General features: G+C 42.3%; 1 protein-coding gene across 17 annotated transcripts in view; it reads left to right on the top strand.

Moving 5' to 3' along the window:
* Positions 1-19,613, top strand: part of LOC139673144 (rap1 GTPase-activating protein 1-like) — a 50,640-nt gene that overhangs the window by 19,303 nt on the left and 11,724 nt on the right. For 9 of the 17 annotated variants that reach the window (XM_071558271.1, XM_071558261.1, XM_071558252.1 and 6 more), the window contains 13 exons: positions 2,665-2,768; positions 4,229-4,307; positions 4,593-4,646; positions 4,737-4,820; positions 5,523-5,623; positions 6,224-6,353; positions 6,609-6,764; positions 8,906-8,977; positions 9,158-9,244; positions 9,961-10,095; positions 14,015-14,161; positions 15,401-15,504; positions 17,767-17,883. In XM_071558271.1, coding sequence (XP_071414372.1) covers positions 2,665-2,768; positions 4,229-4,307; positions 4,593-4,646; positions 4,737-4,820; positions 5,523-5,623; positions 6,224-6,353; positions 6,609-6,764; positions 8,906-8,977; positions 9,158-9,244; positions 9,961-10,095; positions 14,015-14,161; positions 15,401-15,504; positions 17,767-17,883 — 1,370 coding nt within the window. Of the gene's footprint in view, positions 1-2,664; positions 2,769-4,228; positions 4,308-4,592; positions 4,647-4,736; positions 4,821-5,522; positions 5,624-6,223; positions 6,354-6,608; positions 6,765-8,905; positions 8,978-9,157; positions 9,245-9,960; positions 10,096-14,014; positions 14,162-15,400; positions 15,505-17,766; positions 17,888-19,613 lie in introns of those variants that run through there. The other 8 variants (XR_011698077.1, XR_011698076.1, XM_071558231.1 and 5 more) reach the window with 7 other exon arrangements.

Below are 19,613 nucleotides of genomic sequence, written 5' to 3'. Positions count from 1 at the left end.
ATGACACTGGACTTCTGTAACTTGAACACTGCAGCTGAAGGCCATCTTGCTCTGTTTGCCTCTTTGCTGCTCTTTACTTACACATTATCTTCTTCAGACCCTCTTGTTTGATCAGCCATGAAACCTTTTGCCTGTGAGTCAGTGGCAGGGCAGTTCTGCCTGTTAGGTTTTTTCTGTCATGGAGAGAAAGTGAAAACAATGATATCTTTAATACTTAAAAAAGTTCAATAGCTTCATTTTTCACATCAAGGTTCAGAGTAGTGTCTGTAGTCTTAGTTATTCCTTTTTTTTGTTTCAAAGAGAGGTTTGGTTTATATCTCTAAACTTCAAGTTGGATGTGTCCGCAGAGATATCGGAGTATTTCACTAGATTTATCATTTATTTCACAATGAGTCAGAGCTATGACTAATATAAAAAATTATGTAGACAGCAAAAGGGAGTCTTACCAGTGTATTGAGAGAGGTTGCAATCCACCAGAGCCAGAATAGAGCTTCTGTATTTTCTAGACAAAAGGCTGAGGAAGGAACTGACAGACTAGCAGCCATTTTGGATCAAATTACTTTTTGCTCCCATTGAGTTCTTATTAATCTATTGTGTCTGGAGTATTCCTTTCACAGGACGTGTTCCAAATTGTGCAAGTTTTGACTGTACAATTGAACACAACTTACTGTCCCACTTTTGTGTTACACATGAGGATGCTTTTATACAGTATTTCCTGTGTTCCTCCTTCCAAATCTGGCAATCCCGGTTACTGACTTTATTGGCCATCTTGTCAGATTGACTCTGTCTTTGATTCTTAATGACTGGATGGTGGAACAGCCCATTCATTATTTGCAAGGGGATAGTGTTTTATCTCTCTCTTCCATTTCATTTGACCATGGCAAACACTTCGTAGTTAGGCTGAGGAGATCACTTCTACAAAACAAACAGCATAAACCCACTGATATACATGAGGACAGAATCTGCACACACACAAACATATACAGAGTACTTTGATTGTATCTTTCAGGTAAGTTGGTGATGGGTAACACCATCATTAGAAAATACATCAACAAGCAAGTTAGCAGTTGGTGCCTCTTCTCAGTGAAACAGTTGACAAGTGGTATTTGGGAGTCAAGCTCCCCACTGAAGTCTGTTTTATCTCCTGGGAGCATCTGACTTCTCAGTGAGTAGACAGAGCTGCTTTTTCTTACAGAACCACAAGTGGGAAATCCAGCTGGATATCTTGAGGTGTGTCATCTGGTATTTGGAAAATCCCAAGATGGGTCTATAAAAGATACTAAAAGAAAGCCTTCATTTTTTTTCTATTGCCTAAACTGTTCTGCACTGCAGGTGTCTGTGGGCACATTCCTGATCCACTGTCAGCAGATTGCTGTATGACTTTCTTCTGATTTTTGTGGTCCCAAGGCATGAGGAGGCACTGATAATTCCGCCAGCTGTAGGGTAGCTGAGATGATTTTGGTTTTGTGAGTCTCTCTTTTGTTTTATTTATTATTATTTTGCTTTGCTGCAAAGGAGTCTGACCCCAACTTTCATCACTGCTAGCTCAGAAGTACCATACCAATCTCACTGTACTCCCCTGGGTTGAGGCTAAATACTGAAATGTACTACTGCCCCTTTCAACAGAAGTTCTCATTATCAGCAAAAGATTAAGATACTAATCTAATCCAAAGAGAATTGGATCCCGTGCATGACATTTTCATTGGTTTCTCTCTGCTTATAAACCTCAAATCCATTAAGTTTGGACTGTTTGCTGAAAGCATAAATTCAGTCTTGGTGCTTTGGTCAGAGTTTAGTTGCAGCCAGTTCTGAAAACTGGCCATAAAGAAGTTGTGCACCAGGACAATGGGAGTGATCAAAGCATTTCTGCATGATTCCATCTGTGTAGTATTTTCATTGTGCTACAGGTTTCCATTCACATCCTGTGCCAAAGGCTTTAACCTTTTAAGATCAGAGGTTATATATCAGTATAGATTATATATCAATATATATTGATCTGTGTAGGCCATTGGAATATGCTGTATACCCAGAAAAAATGTTTGGTCACAGCCACTTACATATAGAGACTGTTAAAATGTTGGCATTATGTTTCATGGTTTGACTGAATGACTGTTCCGGACACACTCCACTCAAGCTCCAGAAGTGGCACTGCTGAGAACACCTGCAAAGTGTTTACTTACTGACTACATCCTTCCTGAGATGTGAGCAGTCATGGAGGTCAACCATTTGGCATAATGATCCGTACTCTTTCTATAGAAAATTCTCACAATGACATCCAGTTGAACGTGCTGAAGAGCACTGCTTAGTCATGCAGAGTCTGAATGAATACAGGGAAAGTTCACAGAAGATACAATTTTATTTACAAGAAACTCAATTTCTTCAAAATGTGTTGCTGAGTGTTCTAATCCTATTCCTTCTCAGGAGTCCTTCTGATATTGAACAGGTGAGGAGAAACTGAATTGAGAGTGGATGCACTCTGACTGATATGCTCATGCATTAATGATCAAGTGGGCTGGAAGGCAGCATATGCATGTCTTCAAGCATGCTATTGCTACTTTAATTAAAAATCAGCTAATCTTGAGAGACAGGTTGTATGCAAAGAAATCCAGTAAACTTCTCTGGGAAGCATGTTGGAAACAATGCATTTTGGCTTCCTGTTTGCAGGAGCACCAGAACTTTTACTCCAGTGATATGTCCTTGGGCTACCTAGTACTTTCTGTGAAGTATGAACAGATAGAGAAACAGGAAAATCTACGCCTGTTGCTGAGGTAACAGTGCCTGTTGTTGAAGTTGTGTGTTACTGTGCTGTGTCTCTCATCTTACACTGAGCTTCCTCTGCATAGATGTGGGTGTGAATTTCATGTCTTTCTTCTAGAGAGGACTACAAAGAAACCTTTGAGCCTTTTTTTTTCCTTGCCTTCCCCTCTGAGTTTCTCTCAGCAGTTTCCTTGAGGAAGCTGAAATGATGCTTGCAGATGCATCTTTATAGTACCTGTGTAGTATCTGTGCTTCCTTCAAATAGAGAGGTTTTCTGTTTATCCTGTTTACTTAGAGACATGTGAGTGCTCTCTAGGAGAATATGGATTCCCTAATGGAGGATAGCCTAGCCCAGGCTTTGTCCCTGAGATTAAGGCTCCCTTGGAGGTGAGCTAGAACATTCCCTAACTTCCCAGGGCAGCCATAACCTTTAGGGTTTCCACAGAGGGACGTTACCCAGAGAGAGCTGCTGAATGAACTAGAGGAAGAACAGAGATGGATCTTGCATAGGGGAGAGGCACGCTGCAGAAAAGGTTTTTACCACACCGTGGGCTGGATGAACTTCCAGTAGGCAACATGCTACTGGAACCAGCTGACATACAGTTGCTGCTGACAAGGATTTGTCCAGGACTGAGGAAAAATACTGGTTGCATAGGAGTCAGTTACAAGAGAATCACTGGTGGACTTCCTCCACTGTATGCAAAGAATGCTTCAGAGTGCCAGCAATAATCTTGGAAAAAAGAGAGAGCCCATTTATGAGCTGTGCCTGGGAATGTTTATCTTAGCCTAAAAGCCTTGCTCCATGGAAGAGACCAGGGAAGAACAAATGAGTACTAATTCCTCTATTAAGATATTTTATTATGTGCAGTACTTTTTGCTCAATAGCCTGTTTATAATGGTTTGAAGAGTATTCTGGCAGCCCAATATTTCTTCTTCCTTAGAAAAATATTTCTCCTTAAGTATACAAATCCTGAGGAGGGAGGCTTTTCTCTATCAGCTTTCTGGAAAAATACTACTCCAGTTTCTACCTCCTTTACTTTGCATAGATCTGCTTTCCTAGACTGTCTCTAACAGATCTTTTACAGTCTTTCAAGCCCTCATTGTATGATCACAGGAATCCCATATTCTGTGTCCATGAATTGTATTTCAACATTTAGATGTCTCTGAAAGAAAATTGGGGCAGGGCTGGGGGAAAGCAAAGTATTTTTTTAAAAAAGAAAAGAATGCAATGGAGCAAGAGAGTCAACATTTGTGTTTTGTCTTCTCTGCTCCCTACTAGGAGTGATGAGCAATAAAATGTGAAAGAACCTCATTTTTCCAGTGATTTTGTGCATCAGGGTTAAAATTAACCCTTTGGAATTTACTGCTTTAAGTATACTCTGAAGAAATGGCTACTTTTTCTTTAAAGAGACAGTGTCACTTGTGTTTTCCCTTCAGTCATGTCTCTAATGCTTTTTTTGTTCTGTGTCAGGACTCGTACTGGCACCAAGCATGACCTAATCCCCATTTCCTGTCTGAATGAGTTTCCCAATGCTGTCCAGATGGCAAAGGTGAGATTCATGCTTGCCTGTTTGTTTTAAGGCCTCATTCTTCAAGTTATTTTCACCTCTGTCCTCCCGCTTCCCTTTTCTCTACTATTCCCCAATCAAACTGTTGTATAGTTCCCTTTTACCTCTCCATTTAGCTTCTCTTCCTTCTCTTACGATTTTAGCTCAGAATTTGTGCCTGGAGAGGCTCCTATCAGATAATTGTAAATAGTGCCTGCACTGTCATGCCTGCAGCAAGCTAGGGCACATGATAATCATGCTTCTGTTTCCTTCTCTCTCACTCAACAGCTATTGTGTGAGGATGTGAATGTTGAACGGTTCTTTCCTGTCCTCTATCCCAAGGTATAGTGTTTTAATATGTCTGTACGTCACTTTTCTGTCAAAGTCTGGCTAATGACATCCAGTTCATAGTTTCTGTTTTCATTACCTCAGGCTTCGCAGCTTATTGTTGCATTTGATGAACATGTCATAAGCAATAACTTCAAATTTGGGGTCATCTACCAGAAACCTGGACAGGTAAGCTCCATCAGATCCCATTGTACCTGGGACAAAACACAAAGAGTCAATTCTCTTTGCTTAAATGTAATAACAAGGTCTGTACTGTCCAGAGGCAGTGGTGTGGAGGCAGCAGTGTTTGTGCAGTGCCTTGATTCCCTTGGCCTGCCTCTTCCAGCCCCAGTGTCCCCAGCAGTATAGGCTTTGTGAATTGCTTAACCCTAACCTTAATGTCAGCGTGGGGCTGAGGCAGAAATGCCCAGCTCCATGGATGGCCCAAATGAAAGTAGCAGAGGCAGTGATGTTGTTCTAGTGCTGTGCTTGTCTTGTCATGCCTTTTCCACCTCACTGTCCCTGGAGCTGTAGGCTTTGTGGACCTCTGAACCCTAACCCTAATGGCAGCTTAGGGAAGAGACAAAGCTCCCCAGCACCATGAATGGTCCAAATGAGGAGGATGTGGAGGAAGCAATGTTGGTGCAGTGCCATGCTTCCCTTGGCATGCCTCTTCCTCTCCCAGTTTCCATGGAGGTGCAAGCTTTGTGAATCTCTGAACTCTAACCCTAAGGGCAGCTTGAGGCTGAGGCAGAGGTCCCCAGCACCATGGGAGGCCCAGACTGGAAATACATTTAAGCAGAGATGTTTATTGGTTGAATTGTGCATGGAAATTATTGCCTGTTCTTTGTACTGCTTGTGTTTCTTATGATTTCTGCTTTCCTTTTGTAGACAACTGAGGAAGAAGTCTTCAGTAACACGGTAGAGAGTCAGGGGTTCCTGGAGTTCCTGGATTTCCTTGGTGACAAGATTCAACTGCAGGATTTCCGTGGGTGCGTACCCAGCATAGCTGGAAGGCCAGAATAAGTTAGGGAACACTGTGTGTTTAGAGGCTGCAACTCTGTTAGGGCCCTGCTTTCAGAAAAGTGCTATGTCCTCTGAATCCCAGGAGTGGAAGCCCAGTGGATACTTTTGTCAGCCATCACGTCTGGGAACTAGTTGGAGCTTAGGTCTGGGCTGAAATTTTCCTGGTATCTCAATCTGACCCACAGTATCAGCAAAGAATAATTTTATTTGACAGTGCAAATACAAGTTTGTTTCACAATGATATGGGACAATATTGTTTTAGGCTCTTTTTGTGGGGCAGTCCTGTAGTTCTGAAATATGGAGTGTGTTTCTCAGAAGAATGCCAAAGAAAGTAGCTTCTTTGAGGATCCCTGGTTTAGCTTCATAGCTTTTAGCAAGTTAGTATGTTCACCAGCAGAAACTCTGTGCAGCTTCAGTCAGTGCATTGGTTTGGGGAAGATTTGGTGCCTCACTATCACTGATTTCCTAAAAATTACCTTTAATAATACTGTTACTGATACTGTCTTTCTTCTCTCTCCTTTCTCATCTCTACTGCCTGACCTATGGCATGGTATGGATTTGCTCAGGTTCCGAGGAGGCTTGGATGTTACCAGAGGTCAAACAGGCACTGAGTCAGTCTATACAAATTTCCGGGGGAAGGAGATCATGTTTCATGTGTCTACAAAGCTGCCCTTCACAGAGGGAGATTCCCAGCAGGTATCAGAAGAAGCACTAAGGGTGATAACAGTGTGGCTGAGAGAGGAGAGGTGTTTGAAGAAGGACTGCATGGAAGGGAGAATGACTAACTTCATAATATTTGGAATTATGGCTGGAGTAATGGTAAAAGTAGTGATGAGGGGTTTGGTTGAACAGATGGGTTTGAGATGTTAGACAGCCTGGTGTTTGACGCCCCATTGTGCTGTTCTCCTCTTTTTCTCCTCCCTTCCCCCTTTATTATTTTTTCCTCTCCAGCTTCAGCGGAAGCGTCACATTGGGAATGACATTGTAGCCATCATCTTCCAGGATGAAAGCACACCTTTTGTCCCTGATATGATTGCTTCTAATTTCCTACATGCTTATGTGGTAGTTCAGCTCACTCACAGCACCACTGGGGACACTCTCTACAAGGTAACCAGAATCAGTAGATTCACTTCTACTGATTTTGATCCTTGAAGTGGAAACCTGCACTTGGGGCCTTGCGGAGAGGTACAGGTTCAGCCACTTGTCATCCTCATTTCTTAAGTATCTGCACATGAAACTAGAGTGCAGTTGTATGTTTTTCAAAGTAGCTGTTGAATTTCTGAAAGAAACAAGAAGAGTTCAGACAAAAAAATTTTGCTTACATCAAAGAGCATGAGGCACAATTGATCCCACTGTGGGGGTTGTCTTGCTTATATGATATAAGACAGGTAAAATTCATGTCTGCACAGCTTGCACTGCCCGAGACTGCAGGTCAGATACAGCTGGTTTGCCTAATCTATGAAATCTGAACCAGCTACACTTGCTTTTGGGGATCCCAGAACTGATGCTCATCTTGCAGGGAAGTGCTAGAGGGAAGGGCCCTCCAGTTAAAAGGCCCTCCCTCTCTGACATGACTGTGTATATATGTCTATATAACTTTATGTTCAACTATCAGACATGCTTAAAGAGCAGAAAATACAAAGAAACTTGCTTTTGTGATGGATTTTCCATTGTAGAAACATTTTAATCCAAGTGCTATGTCTTGTATTATATAGAGGTTTTGATTTGGTGATGATGCCTTGGAGTTCTACAGGAATGCCAAGAATATCAAAATTAGAACAAGTTCCCCATCTGCTCTTCCACCAAAGAGAGTGTTGGTGATTGAGCAACCACCTTTCAGTGTTCCCTATGCTTTGGGCAGCTGGTTTGTAGTGACAAATGACAGCCTTGTGTTGATTTAGGAGCATGGGATTCCACTTCTCTTGCTCTCTGTTTTGTAAGGCACAAAAGTTCACTGGATTTTTTCATGAGAAGAGAAAGAGCTTGTGAAGGTTGTTATTGGACTTGTCCCTTCCAGCTATTGTTTTCATCTTTGCCTGTATGCAGTACCATTTTCTTGTTAATGTACTAGGGCTGCTTCATTTCATGAAGAAGGAATAGTCCTGTCAGCACCCTAGGGCCAGTGCAGAGTTTTCTGTAAAGGCTTTTCCAAAGGAGTTTTAACTCTAACTGCCTTGACAGAGAGCATTGTAGTACAGAAAAGACTGCAATTTGGAAGATTTCTTTCCCCATCCCTTGTTCCATTTACTTAAGCTTTAGTGCCCACTGTTAAATTAGAATATTAAAAGCATTTATTTCACAGAATCAATTTTTGCAATCAGAAAATTAAAAATGCAAAGCAGGATTTTAACTAGTAGATGTCTATTGGGAGGAAGATGGAGGCTTTGTAATTAGAGGAGCTGCTGTACAATGTGAGAAATGTGAAACAAATCAAGAGACCATTTCCTTCTTCCTCTCAGCAAACTCACACCTCACATTGGCTTTGTGACATTTATGTGTTGTTATTTTGAGACAGTTGCAGTTGTTATGACATTGTTCCCTCTTGTATGAAGTAGCAAATAATGGTATTATTCCATCTCAAACATGGCAAAGAAAAATAGCTGTGAAATACTGTGAGGTGGTGTGTGTATCTGTAAGACAGGGAATGTAATTATACATAAGAGCTCGGAAGAGACAAGTGACTATGTGAAAGCTGGACTGCATTACAGTCACTTTTTGACATTGGTATGTCAGGTAGGATCATGTTAAAAATAAAACAAATGAAACCAATGCATTTCCTTAACTCTTACTGGGAAAATGCTTTTGCATGTTTACTACCTGTGACGGAGAGGCAGTGGCACTGAGATACTCCCCTCAGTGTATCTCCATCAAGGATTCTCTGTAAAGAAAAAAAAATACGTCAGTACAACCACATAGACAAAGATTCTTCTAGTGAAGGTAAATCTTGCAGGTGGAATAGAAGCATTTTTTTAAAAATAATCTGGTTATTATAAAAAATATTTTTAAAAAAGCAGACAGTTCAATCTTTTGTTGCTCTTGCTCTGTGCACATCTAGCTGACTGAATCTCTGGTACATAAATCAGCACATCCATCCAATGAGTTCAAAAACGGGGATGCACAGGATGCTGTATTATATCTCTCTTAGATATATAAACTATGCAGAAGGCATCAGGTCTATCATAGTTTGAAAGCTTTGATAGTCTCATTTGTGTTATGATACTTATTTTTGTCCCCTTATGTTGTTTCAGGTTTCAGTCACAGCCCGAGATGATGTCCCCTTCTTTGGACCCCCTCTGCCAAATCCAGCCATATTTAAAAAGGTTTGTTTCTCTGGTCCAGTGTTAGATGGCAGGGGAATATGGTGCACATGCTTGAGTTGGTATTGTCAGTCTAGCTAGATGACTTTGGCGGTCCAAAGAGTAGTAAACAGAGCTTTTATTGTGTCATATTTTTATTACTGTTTTCATCTAGTTTAGTCTAGTCTTCATCTTGTCTTGTAGAGTGCGGAGTTTCGGGAATTCCTTCTGGTCAAGCTCATCAATGCTGAGTACAGTTGCTATCGAGCTGAGAAATTTGCTAAATTAGAGGTGGGTCTGTTATCTGGTTGCTGCCATTAAAAACTATAATCATATGTAATTATAAATATAGTATTGTCAGATTGAGAAAATACAGTAAAATTTTTATTTTCTGATTTTTTGTTGCTTAAGAAAGGAAGATGAAATGTGATTAATACTCAGCTATGGGATGCTTCCTTCATATTTTGTAGCAGGTGTGACAGAAAACGAACAGGTATTTCATAGCTGGTGTCATAGAATAAGAACAGGGACATTTTAATGTAAAGATCTAATCCTCAAGTAAGAATGGGAATGTGATGCATACATTTTGCTGGAGGAAAGTCTGTATTTGCTGAAACTCAGGATTATGCTACAGGATGCGTACTGGTATCACTGATTTTTGGTTCAAGGTACCAAAATTCTGTTCAGACTCTGCTGCTTGCCTGATCTAGAAAAAACATGTGAAAAGGTGTTCTTTATGACTTACTTTAGAAAGAATCTCAAAGGGCTGGGCATTACTGCAGTAATAACTATGTAGTAAAAGTGTAAACTTTAACTATGCAGTTAAAACACCTCATAGTTTTTAAAGCCATTTTCATGGGGTTTTTTTGTTTTTGTTGCTGTTTGGGGGATTTTTTGTTTGCTGGGTTGTTAAGTTTTTTTTAAGAAGGATGTTAGACTTTGAAAAAACCAGGAGAAAAATCCTCTGCTCCCATTAAATGCTGTTCTCATTCCCAATGTTGATGCAGGAAAGAACACGGAGTGCCCTCTTGGAGAGCCTTTTTGAGGAGCTGCAGCTTCGCAGCCGTAGCATGATGGGCTTACCCATAGGGGAGGATGACAAGATAGAGAATGGCAGTGGAGGCTTCCTCGAAAATTTCAAGGTGAGCCTTCCTACAGAGCTATAGTGTGGTCCAGAATTCCATCCTGGCTTGTAGAAGTCAAACTATGCTTCATGGTGGTGTCTGGTGTCAGACAGGGTTTTATTCCATGACTTACAGAAAAAGGAGTCAGTGTTTGCAAGTGGAATTGCAATAATTAGTAACAAGGAGCTTTTGGTTCCTACAGTAGATCTCCTCCAATTTACTTTCATTATAACTGGAAGAGTTGCAAGAACCACTGCAAGAGTTTCTAATATATCTGTGAGTGTACTGTCTAGAAAAACTGTGTTGCTTTACTTACTCTCTGAAAACCAGAGTTATTTTACCTTTCTTTGGTGTAAATGGCATGTTTTTGTTTTGTTTTGGTTTTTAATAAATCAGGATCACGTGACAGAACTTGGTTTTAAAAGTGATCAAGATGATATGAGAAAACAAAGTTTCTGTATGAATGGGCAAACCGAGTTTTGAACAAGTTATGTAGAGACAAGCTGATACCATAGAATTTCATAAAATCAACCAGGTTGGAGGAAACCTGTGAGATCATCAAGTCCAGCTCTTGGTCCAACACCACTGTGATTACTAGATCATGGCACTAAGTGCCACATCCAGTCTCATCTTAAAAACCTCCAGGGACGGAGAATCCACCACCTCTCTGGGAAGGCCATTCCAATGCCTGATTACTCTCTCTGTAAAGAATTTCTTTCTAATATCCAACCTAAACCTCTCCTGGCAGAGCTTAAGCCCATGCCCTCTTGTCCTACTGCTGGTTGGCTGGGAGAAGAGACCAACCCCCACCTGGCTACAACCTCCTTTCAGGGAGTTGTGGAGAGTGCTGAGGTCACCCCCTCAGCCTCCTCTTCTCCAGGCTAAACACCCCCAGTTCCCTCAGCCTTTCCTCACAGGATTTGTGCTCAAGCCCCTTCACCAGCCTTGTTGCTATTCTCTGGACCCGCTCAAGCACCTCAATAACTTTCCTGAACCGAGGGGCCCAGAACTGAACACAACACTCAAGGTGTGGCCTCACCAGCACTGAGTAAGGGGAAGGATCACTTCCCTCTTCCTGGTGGCCACGCTATTCTTGACACAGGCCAGGATCCCACTGGCCGTCTTGGCCACCTGGATACACTGTTGGCTCATGTCAATCAGAATACCCAGGTCCCTTTCTGCCTGGCTGCTCTCCAGCCACTCTGTGCCCAGCCTGTAGCACTGCAGGGGGTTGTTGTGGCCAAAGTGAAGGACCCGGCACTTGGCCTTGTTGAACTTCATCCCATTGGAATCAGCCCATCTCTCCAGCCTATCAAGATCCCTCTGCAGAGCCCTCCTGCCTTCCAGCAGGTTGATACTCCCTCCCATCTTGGTGTCATCTGCAAATTTGCTAGTGATGGACTCAATTCCCTCATCTAAATCATCAGTAAAGATGTTAAACAAAACTGGGCCTAACGCTGACCCCTGAGGGACACCACTGGTGACCAGCTGCCAGCTGGACACAGCCCCATTCACCAGCACTCTCTGGGCCCGACCCTCCAGGCAGCTCCTAACCCAGCAGAGGGTACACTTGTCCAAGCCATAGGCTACCAGCTTTTCCAGGAGTATGTTATTGGAGACAGTGTCAAAGGCCTTGCTGAAGTCTAGATAGACCACATCCACAGCCTTCCCCTCATCCACCAGGTGGGTCACCTGATTGTAAAAGGAGATCAGGTTGGTCAGACAGGACCTGCCCCTCCTAAACCCATGCTGGCTGGGTCTGATCCCTTGTCCATCCTGAAGGTGCTGTGTGATCACACTGAAGATGATCTGCTCCATAACCCTGCCAGGCACCAAAGTCAGGCTGACAGGCCTGTAGTTGCCAGGGTCTTCCTTGCAGCCCGTTTTGTTGTTTGGCATGACATTTGCCAAATTCCATTCATCTGGGACCTCCCCAACGAGCCAGGACTGTTGGAAGATGATGGAGAGCAGCTTGGCGAGCTCTTCTGCCAGCTCCCTCATCACCCTGGGGTGGATCCCATCTGGGCTATAGACTGTGAAGATCCAAGTGGCTCAGTAGGTCACTAACTATTTCCTCCTGGAACACAGAGAGACTATTTGGCTCCCTGTCTACCACCTCCAGAGGCCAGTTGTCCAGAGGGCCACCTGTCTTACTGGTGAAAACTGACGCAAAGTAGGTGTTACATACCTCAGCCTTCTCATCTCTGTTAACAATGTTCCTCCCCACGTCCAGCAAAGAATGGAGGTTTTCCTTTTGTTATTAATGTATTTATTAGAAGCGCTTTTTGTTATCCCTAACAGAAGTAGCCAAATTGACTTCAAATTGCGCTTTTGTCTCTCTAATTTTCTTTCTACATAACCTAACTATATTCCTAAACTCTTCATGAGCAGCCAGCCCTTTTTTCCACAGTTGGTAAGCTCTTCTCTTTTCCCTGTTTTCCTTCAGAATCTCCCTGTTCAACCAAGCTGGTCCTCTTACCTGCCGGGTTGCCTTTTGGCGCACTGGGCAGCCTGTTCCTGCACACTCAAGACTTCCTCCTTGAAGCATGTCCATCCCTCCTGTACCCCCTTGTTTTCAAGGGTTGTTTCCTAGGGTATGCTATGGACCAGCCACCTGAATAGGATTCAGTCTGCCTTCTGGAATTTCAGTGTAGAGGTCTTATTGGTGGCCCTCCTTGCATCCCTGAGTGTTGAAAACTCAATTATTTCATGGTCACTGTGCTCCAGACAGCCTCCGACCACTACATCTCCCACCAGCACCTCTCTGTAAACAGCAGATCTAGCAGGACCCCACCACTGCTAGGTTCATTTACCAGCTGAAGCAGGAAATTATCCTCTGTACACTCTAGAAATCTCCTAGACTGCCTCTTCTCTGCTGTTTTCAGCTCCCAGCGGATATCTGCTAGGTTAAAGTCACCCACAAGAACAAGGGCTGGCAATTTTGTGACATTTTCCAGCTGCTTGTAGAATAATTCAGCCCCTTTATCATCCTGGTTGGGTGGTCTGTAACAGACTCTCATCACGATATCAGCCTTGTTGGCCTTCCGCCTAATTCTGGTCCACAGAGACTCAACCTTATTGTTGGTGACCTTGAGTTCTACAGAGTCAAGAGACTCTTCTGTCTGGAAAGAGAGACATGTTATGAATAACATTTCTTCAGATCACCTCCACCGGCTTTGTGTGGTAGGCTGGTTAGAGTTCTAAAGGCTCTGAAACTAATCCATTCACACATAGGTTTGGTAGCTCTGTGCATAGTTTTGGTCAAATCTGGGGTGCTTTGGTAAAGATATATTTTTACATACTGCTGGTCTACCCTGCCTTTGCTACTTACCATGAATTTCATACTCATCCATGTCTTACGCTAGTTATCCTAAAGTGTCCTTTTTCTGACTTGTAGCAGATAGTGTGATTTGCATGTCATGTACATAGGTGCCCTTTGTAAAAGCCTGGAAAATGCTGAGTAAATTCAGAAGATGGTTTTTTTGAATGCTGCAGATTTTGATAAGTCTGCTTTCCCCTCAAAACCAGCACTCAAGTTCATACAAGTCTGAACCTTACAGTCTTGAACAGGAGTTTGATTTTGTGTTTTATATCCTGTACTGGATAGGACTGATCCAGGTGATGGTATCTTACCCAGTATGCTGGGATATTGGTAGGGAATTTCTATTTATTGCAACAGGACAAGGGAAGTGAAAATAGAGAATATACTTGAGGAAGTGTTCTTCCCTGGCTCTTCTCAGAACTGCATGCATCGACTAGGATCAAAATGGGCAGTACCTAAGATGCTGCCTTCTAGGAGTTAGAATTTGTGTGGTTCTGGTGTCAGTCTGTCACAACTTTCCACTCAGTCTGTGATGCTTTTCATACTACCCTACCGTGTGCATGTCTATATGTGTATTTCTGTGTTTGTCTGTTTCCCTGCCTCCCTTCTGTTCAGCGGGTGATCAGAGGCCGCAGCCAGAGCCTGGATGCTATGGGGATATCCATGAGAAAGCAGCAGCCAGCCACCCTGCCCAGCCGCCCAGCTACAGCTGGCCTTGCCCTCAGCCAGAGTGTCGCCGAGGGCCCTAAGGCCATTGCTGCGGTAAGGTATTCGGGTGGGCTGTAAGAAGAAGACCCGGCATACCTTTGTGACCACCCATATGTTTTATTTCTCTTTCCCTATTAGTTTGCCCTCTTGTCCTGCTGTGAATCTTTGTGTTATATCATCCCATTTCACAAGTGGTGACAGCATGTGTTGCAGTCTATTCTGTCTGTGCCTATCTCTAGCCAGAGTTCATGTGTAAACTAGAGCCGAGATTGATGCAGGCTGGGAGAAGAAAGCCAAACGTGGTTCTGCATTTGACATCTATCTCTGCTATCCTGGATTAGATCCTGTACTTTGCCATATATTACAAAATGCATGCACTGTGTTTTGACCAGAATGGTACTGTATTGTCATATGGAAAGAGCTGAGAACATAAGGACACTGGAACTGCTTGATTTTTTTTCAATTTCACTGATAAGATTATTTTCTGTAATAGAAACAGGTGCACAATATATATTCAAAGTGCTGTTTTGCTGTAAATAGAATTGCATGTTGGGAACAAACAGCAGGATTAATAAAGTTTGGGGTGAGAAAAAGAATATTTCTAGTCACTATCAAAGCCTTTCTTGTTTGATAGGGATACTAAACATACGTGATCAGTGTGAGTATAACAGATCTATAACAAATCTTTCCAGAAAAGGATCCATGTTTCCAATATTGAAAATATGGTTTCCTTGGCCAAAGTGCGTCCAGCTGGTTGTGGTCTCTGCACTAGTGATGCCAATACAGGCAAACTACAACAAAAGCATCTCCGAGTAAGCCAAGAAGGAGTCCTTGAGTGGGAAGATTTCTTGGTGATAGTTTACTCGGTTGCATGAATTCTCAATGTCAACACAGTGAAGTCACAGCCTACTAATAGCTTGGGTTTGCTGCCTTCTTCACTGCTTTAACTTCTTGTTTTCTTTACCTTCCTGATTCTGCCTCTCCTTTCATCATAAGGAGGTACCTCCCTTCCAGAGCTCCTATCTCTGCATACTGGCTGTGTTCTGCCTTTGTTTCTGTATATCTCTGTCCCTTTCTCACATCACCTTTGTAAAGCCTGGCTGCTCTGCTCTTTCTCACTGACAGAAAGTATTCCTTCTTGCACAGGTGAAGCTGGGCCATGCTATTGTATTGCAGAGTAAAAGAGAGGATCTGGATCCACATCGCAAACTCTTGTCTCATGCTTCCAGTTCTCCACAGTTTTTCCTGTCTTGTTCCCCTCCTTCCTTTCTGTCACGCTTTCCTTTTTTCTAGTCTTTTGCCTTGCCTGGTAGGAGCCCATCACGTACTCGAGCCAGCCGCTTCCATGGGCGACGGAGTAGTGCCATTGGCATTGAAAACATACAGGAGGAAAAGAGGTACGAGCTGTGGGAAGATGAGACAAAGAGGGTAAAAAACCAGGAGGAGATGAGAAAGGAAATATGGAAAGGCAAGTAAAAAGATAGAAGGGGAGTTGGCAGGAATGACAACTGAAATGGAAATTGTTGGAATGGGAAGAAAAGCATGATTGTCAGCTAATGGAGAAATGGACAAATGACAGAAACAGACAAAATTTAAAAAGGTCATTTGAAAGTGGGGAGAATCAGTATTTGAGGAAGAATGGAGGAAATGGATGGAGGAAAATTGTAAGGTCACTCCTAAATACTGTACAGTATGATCCAGGATTCTTCAGTCTCCTGTTCTGTATTCACCACTTTTAGATAGGAGTCAGTTGAAAGGCTAGTACTTGGGAAGGGGATGCTTCATTGTTTTCATGTTAAAATGTTCAAATAGGCAAAACTTCTGGTATTTTAAAGGATTTTTTTTAAAGCTTTAAGTAAAAAATACTATTATTTAAGTTAGATCATCTGAGAAATAATTACAATCAATGGATAAAATACAGGTTCAAGGAGTGACTTAGCATATTTGACAGAATTATAGCCATTCAAAAATTGTCTACGGGTCATGAGAGTTTATTTAGATAAATCATAAATTTCTCTGAGCTCTAGCTGAGACACCTTTTTAAGATTATAGAGAGTCTCAAAAGTCACAGGAATGCTCTAGATCTAATATGCAATTTTCCCTGTTGCAAAACTTCCAGGAAGCAGGTTAAAGACTTGCTGTAGAAGGGGAAAAGCCATCTTTAATGTGGAAACATGTGATTTTATGACAGGAGGAAATTACTACATTTTCCCTTCTTAATGAGGTGCATATGACCTAATCTGCATAAAAATAATACAGAGCTAACCTTGAGAAAAAGTAAATCTTCTAAAACAACTGTCCTGTTGCCCGGTCTAAGCCAACACAGTAGTCACAGCTTCTCACTACTTTAAATACATTTGTAACTTAGGCAGCCGTGTCCCTTAATCCATTACTTTGTGTACAATGACCTTTTCTATCTCCTTGAAGGATCTGTAAAACTTTTCTATCACAAGGAAAATTCCTGGATTTATTGTCTTCTTTTTTTTTCCCCTGCTCTTTGCTAGGAGGGAATTAATTGGTTGGCTTGTTTAGCTTTCCTTTTGCTTATTTGTAAACTTAGATATGAGGAACAGGAAGCCTTAGCTAGTATTTTATGAAAGACTTTTTGAGTGATTCTTGAAGGCACAGCTTCACTAGCAACTGCTCTGTTCTAGCAGTTCATTTTTATTGAAAAGCACATGTGATACTTCCCCTCTCCCAGTGTCTCTTTCAACTACCCAGTCCTGACTATTCCTTGTGGTGGCTCAAGTGCATAGTCGACCTTTCATCAAACTGTTTCAGCCCAATAAACTAAGAGAAAAACTATCAACTTGCTTTCACTGGATTAATTGTCTGCCAGGTTCTTCCTTGAACTAGCTCATGGAGAAGTCTGATGGGTACCAGGACTGATGGGAAGTGCACTCAGCAAGAGTGAAGGAGGCTGGAGCATGCTCTCTTTCTGGCAACAGTGAGCTTAATGTGTGACTTCACCCTGAAGCTTTAATTTAATGATATGCAGGCTTTGATGACAGAGCTGACCCACTCCATTCCTCTTTTTCAATGTGTTTCAGGGTTGTTTTAATTTTAGAATTTTTGTCAGCGTAATTTCCAGTCCCACAAACAATTGTATTAGCACAAGTGAGGGCATGGGGAACTGATTTGAGGAGTAGAGGTAGGATAAAGTGACCAGCAGAGCAGAGGAAGAGCTCTGTGAACTCCCATCACTGAAGCCCTCCACGCCTCCCCGCTGACCAAAAAAACCCCTTAGTTTTCCTTTACTTAATTAAACATTTCCCTCTTTTCATTTAGCTCTCTTCAGAACTATCTGGACAAGTACTAGTAGCAATAATACTACGGTAATCCTCATATTTACACTTTCTATTAAATCCTAAAACTTCTTAAGACCAATTAAAGGCAGAGGATGGAATAATAAGTTAAAGAATTAAAGGTGAACACTGAAATTGTTCTAGGCTTCTATATCAGTTCAAAAAGGAGCTGAAAGTTGGCAATTTCAAATATGTCAGGTGACATCTGAGGAGTCTGCCCTTTTCAACACATCTGTGTTTGCTTTCTTATGTGTATGAGAGATCCAACTTTGTATTGTGGCTTGTAAAGGAGTGTTAGAATAGATAGTAGTTAACTGTGTCCCTGGCATATATCTGGTTTCTCTTTTCTCCTAGTAGGGACACTGCAGAGAGGATACAGAGGGTGTTGGACAGTCCAGGAACTTTCTTTGACCTGAAGTCTGATGGATCATCCAGTCCCAGCTCCCCAGAGTTCCCCAGCAGGAAGAACAAGTGAGTTGAAAATAATTTCACTATTTGAAAGATGCTCATTGTCTCTGCTATTGGCTTAAGTGTGGTGCATGTCTTGTTCTGTTGGAGTCTTTACTGACATTGTCCACATCAGGCATTGTAGCATCTTTAAAGTTAGATGTCTGGCTGTGGCACAGTAATTCAGAGCCTGTTAGGAACTTGGCTTCCTGAAACAGCCAGTGAAGAAAGATTGGACCACTTAAAGGTGATTTTGGCTGTATCTTTACTGTAATGTTAGTTTGCATCCGACAGGATACACAGTCTTAGCTGTCCAATTATGTTTACTCATGTATATGTTTCTTCTGTAGTTTGCTCTGGAGTGATTTTGGAGCTTCATGGAGAAGCTTGGACAAGGGTATGTTGGGATGTTGGGTTGTACTCAAGTTCTGCCCCTTTGAGCAGGATTCATGCCGCTGCTCCCAACCAGCGTGAACTAACATGTCTTCAGTCCTCCCAAAGCGTTACAGCAGGTGTTACAGCACGGTCCCATGTGTTGCACTGATGTTTCATTGCTAAAGCACGCCAACCACACCCAGTGTTCTCCTGAAAAACACTTCCTGCAGTAGTCTGCAAAACAGTTCTTCAGTTTTCAGTTGTCAAAAACTAAAAAAAATGCAGTTTCCTGGTAGTGGAGCTTTGCTGTTGGTAAGCTGTATTATACTGGTGTGTGATTCTGTCAAGGATACTTTAGGCAAAGCACACATTTACATTTCCAAGACTCCAGAGCAGCCTGTCTCTAAATCCAAGGCTGCAGGGCTTCTGCAACAGGTTGCCACACAATTTTTTTCAAGAGAACTTGGATGAGACCTGTGGCAAAAAAGGGACCTAGTGCTTTGTATTAGGCCATGTCCCTTTCTCAGGACTGTGTCTACTCTAAGAAAATTTCAGGAGGTGCCCTAGAACCAGGCCTCTATGGCTGTAGTTGCTCCAGGTGCCAAGTTTGACAATTAAGAGCCTTCCTTCCAACTAGACCTAATGCTCCCTAAGAATTACAGGCTGGTAACTATCTGCAGTAGTTCAGCTATCCAATTGTATGCTGTAGGACTGCCCAGAATTTTGTCACAGCCAAGGTCCAGAGTTCTGGTAAGTATGTTTTTGTGTATGTACTAGATTTTGTATTGAATGAGTGTCCAGAATTTTGGTGTGGAGAATGATGGGAGTACATCTAGGAGATACAGACCATTTAAGATCCTAGCTCTGGCAGTCAAGGGCAAGAGAGAATGCAGGACATGGGACTGCTGATTGGTCAACAACCCCCATCTTCCGACATTATTACATCATTCCACCTCCCCTTCCTTATCCTGCTGGGAACCTTGTTAGTGAACTAGAAGTTCCTGACTAGGCATGTGTAAGGGACTCTTGCTTTTGTTAGATAGCTGATTACTTTGCATAATCAGCAAGAAATCTCTTACTAAGAAAAGATCTCATAACTTGGCTAGTCCTATTTACCCAACTGTAGAATGTGCGCATGTCCCAGAAAAAAAAAGTATGAAGCTTTCTTGACACTGATCCTGACTTGTGCGTTTGATTGTGGGCTTCCCCCACTTCCCAAACCCCTTTCTCCATCAGCTGAGGAGGTGAACCAGCTGCAATGGCTGTTTCAAGCTTGTATTCACATGCTTTCAGAGAGCAAACATAGCATGGGATTTCACTAACAATACTTGCATGAATGTTGTTTATGCACATGAGGCATGACCTGTATGACTTGGCAC

Source organism: Pithys albifrons, chromosome 1 (genome assembly GCF_047495875.1).
Source record: "Pithys albifrons albifrons isolate INPA30051 chromosome 1, PitAlb_v1, whole genome shotgun sequence".
Lineage (NCBI taxonomy): Eukaryota > Metazoa > Chordata > Aves > Passeriformes > Thamnophilidae > Pithys > Pithys albifrons.
The sequence above is the reverse complement of the archived record's forward strand: the minus strand, read 5'-3'. Positions and strand labels throughout refer to the sequence as shown.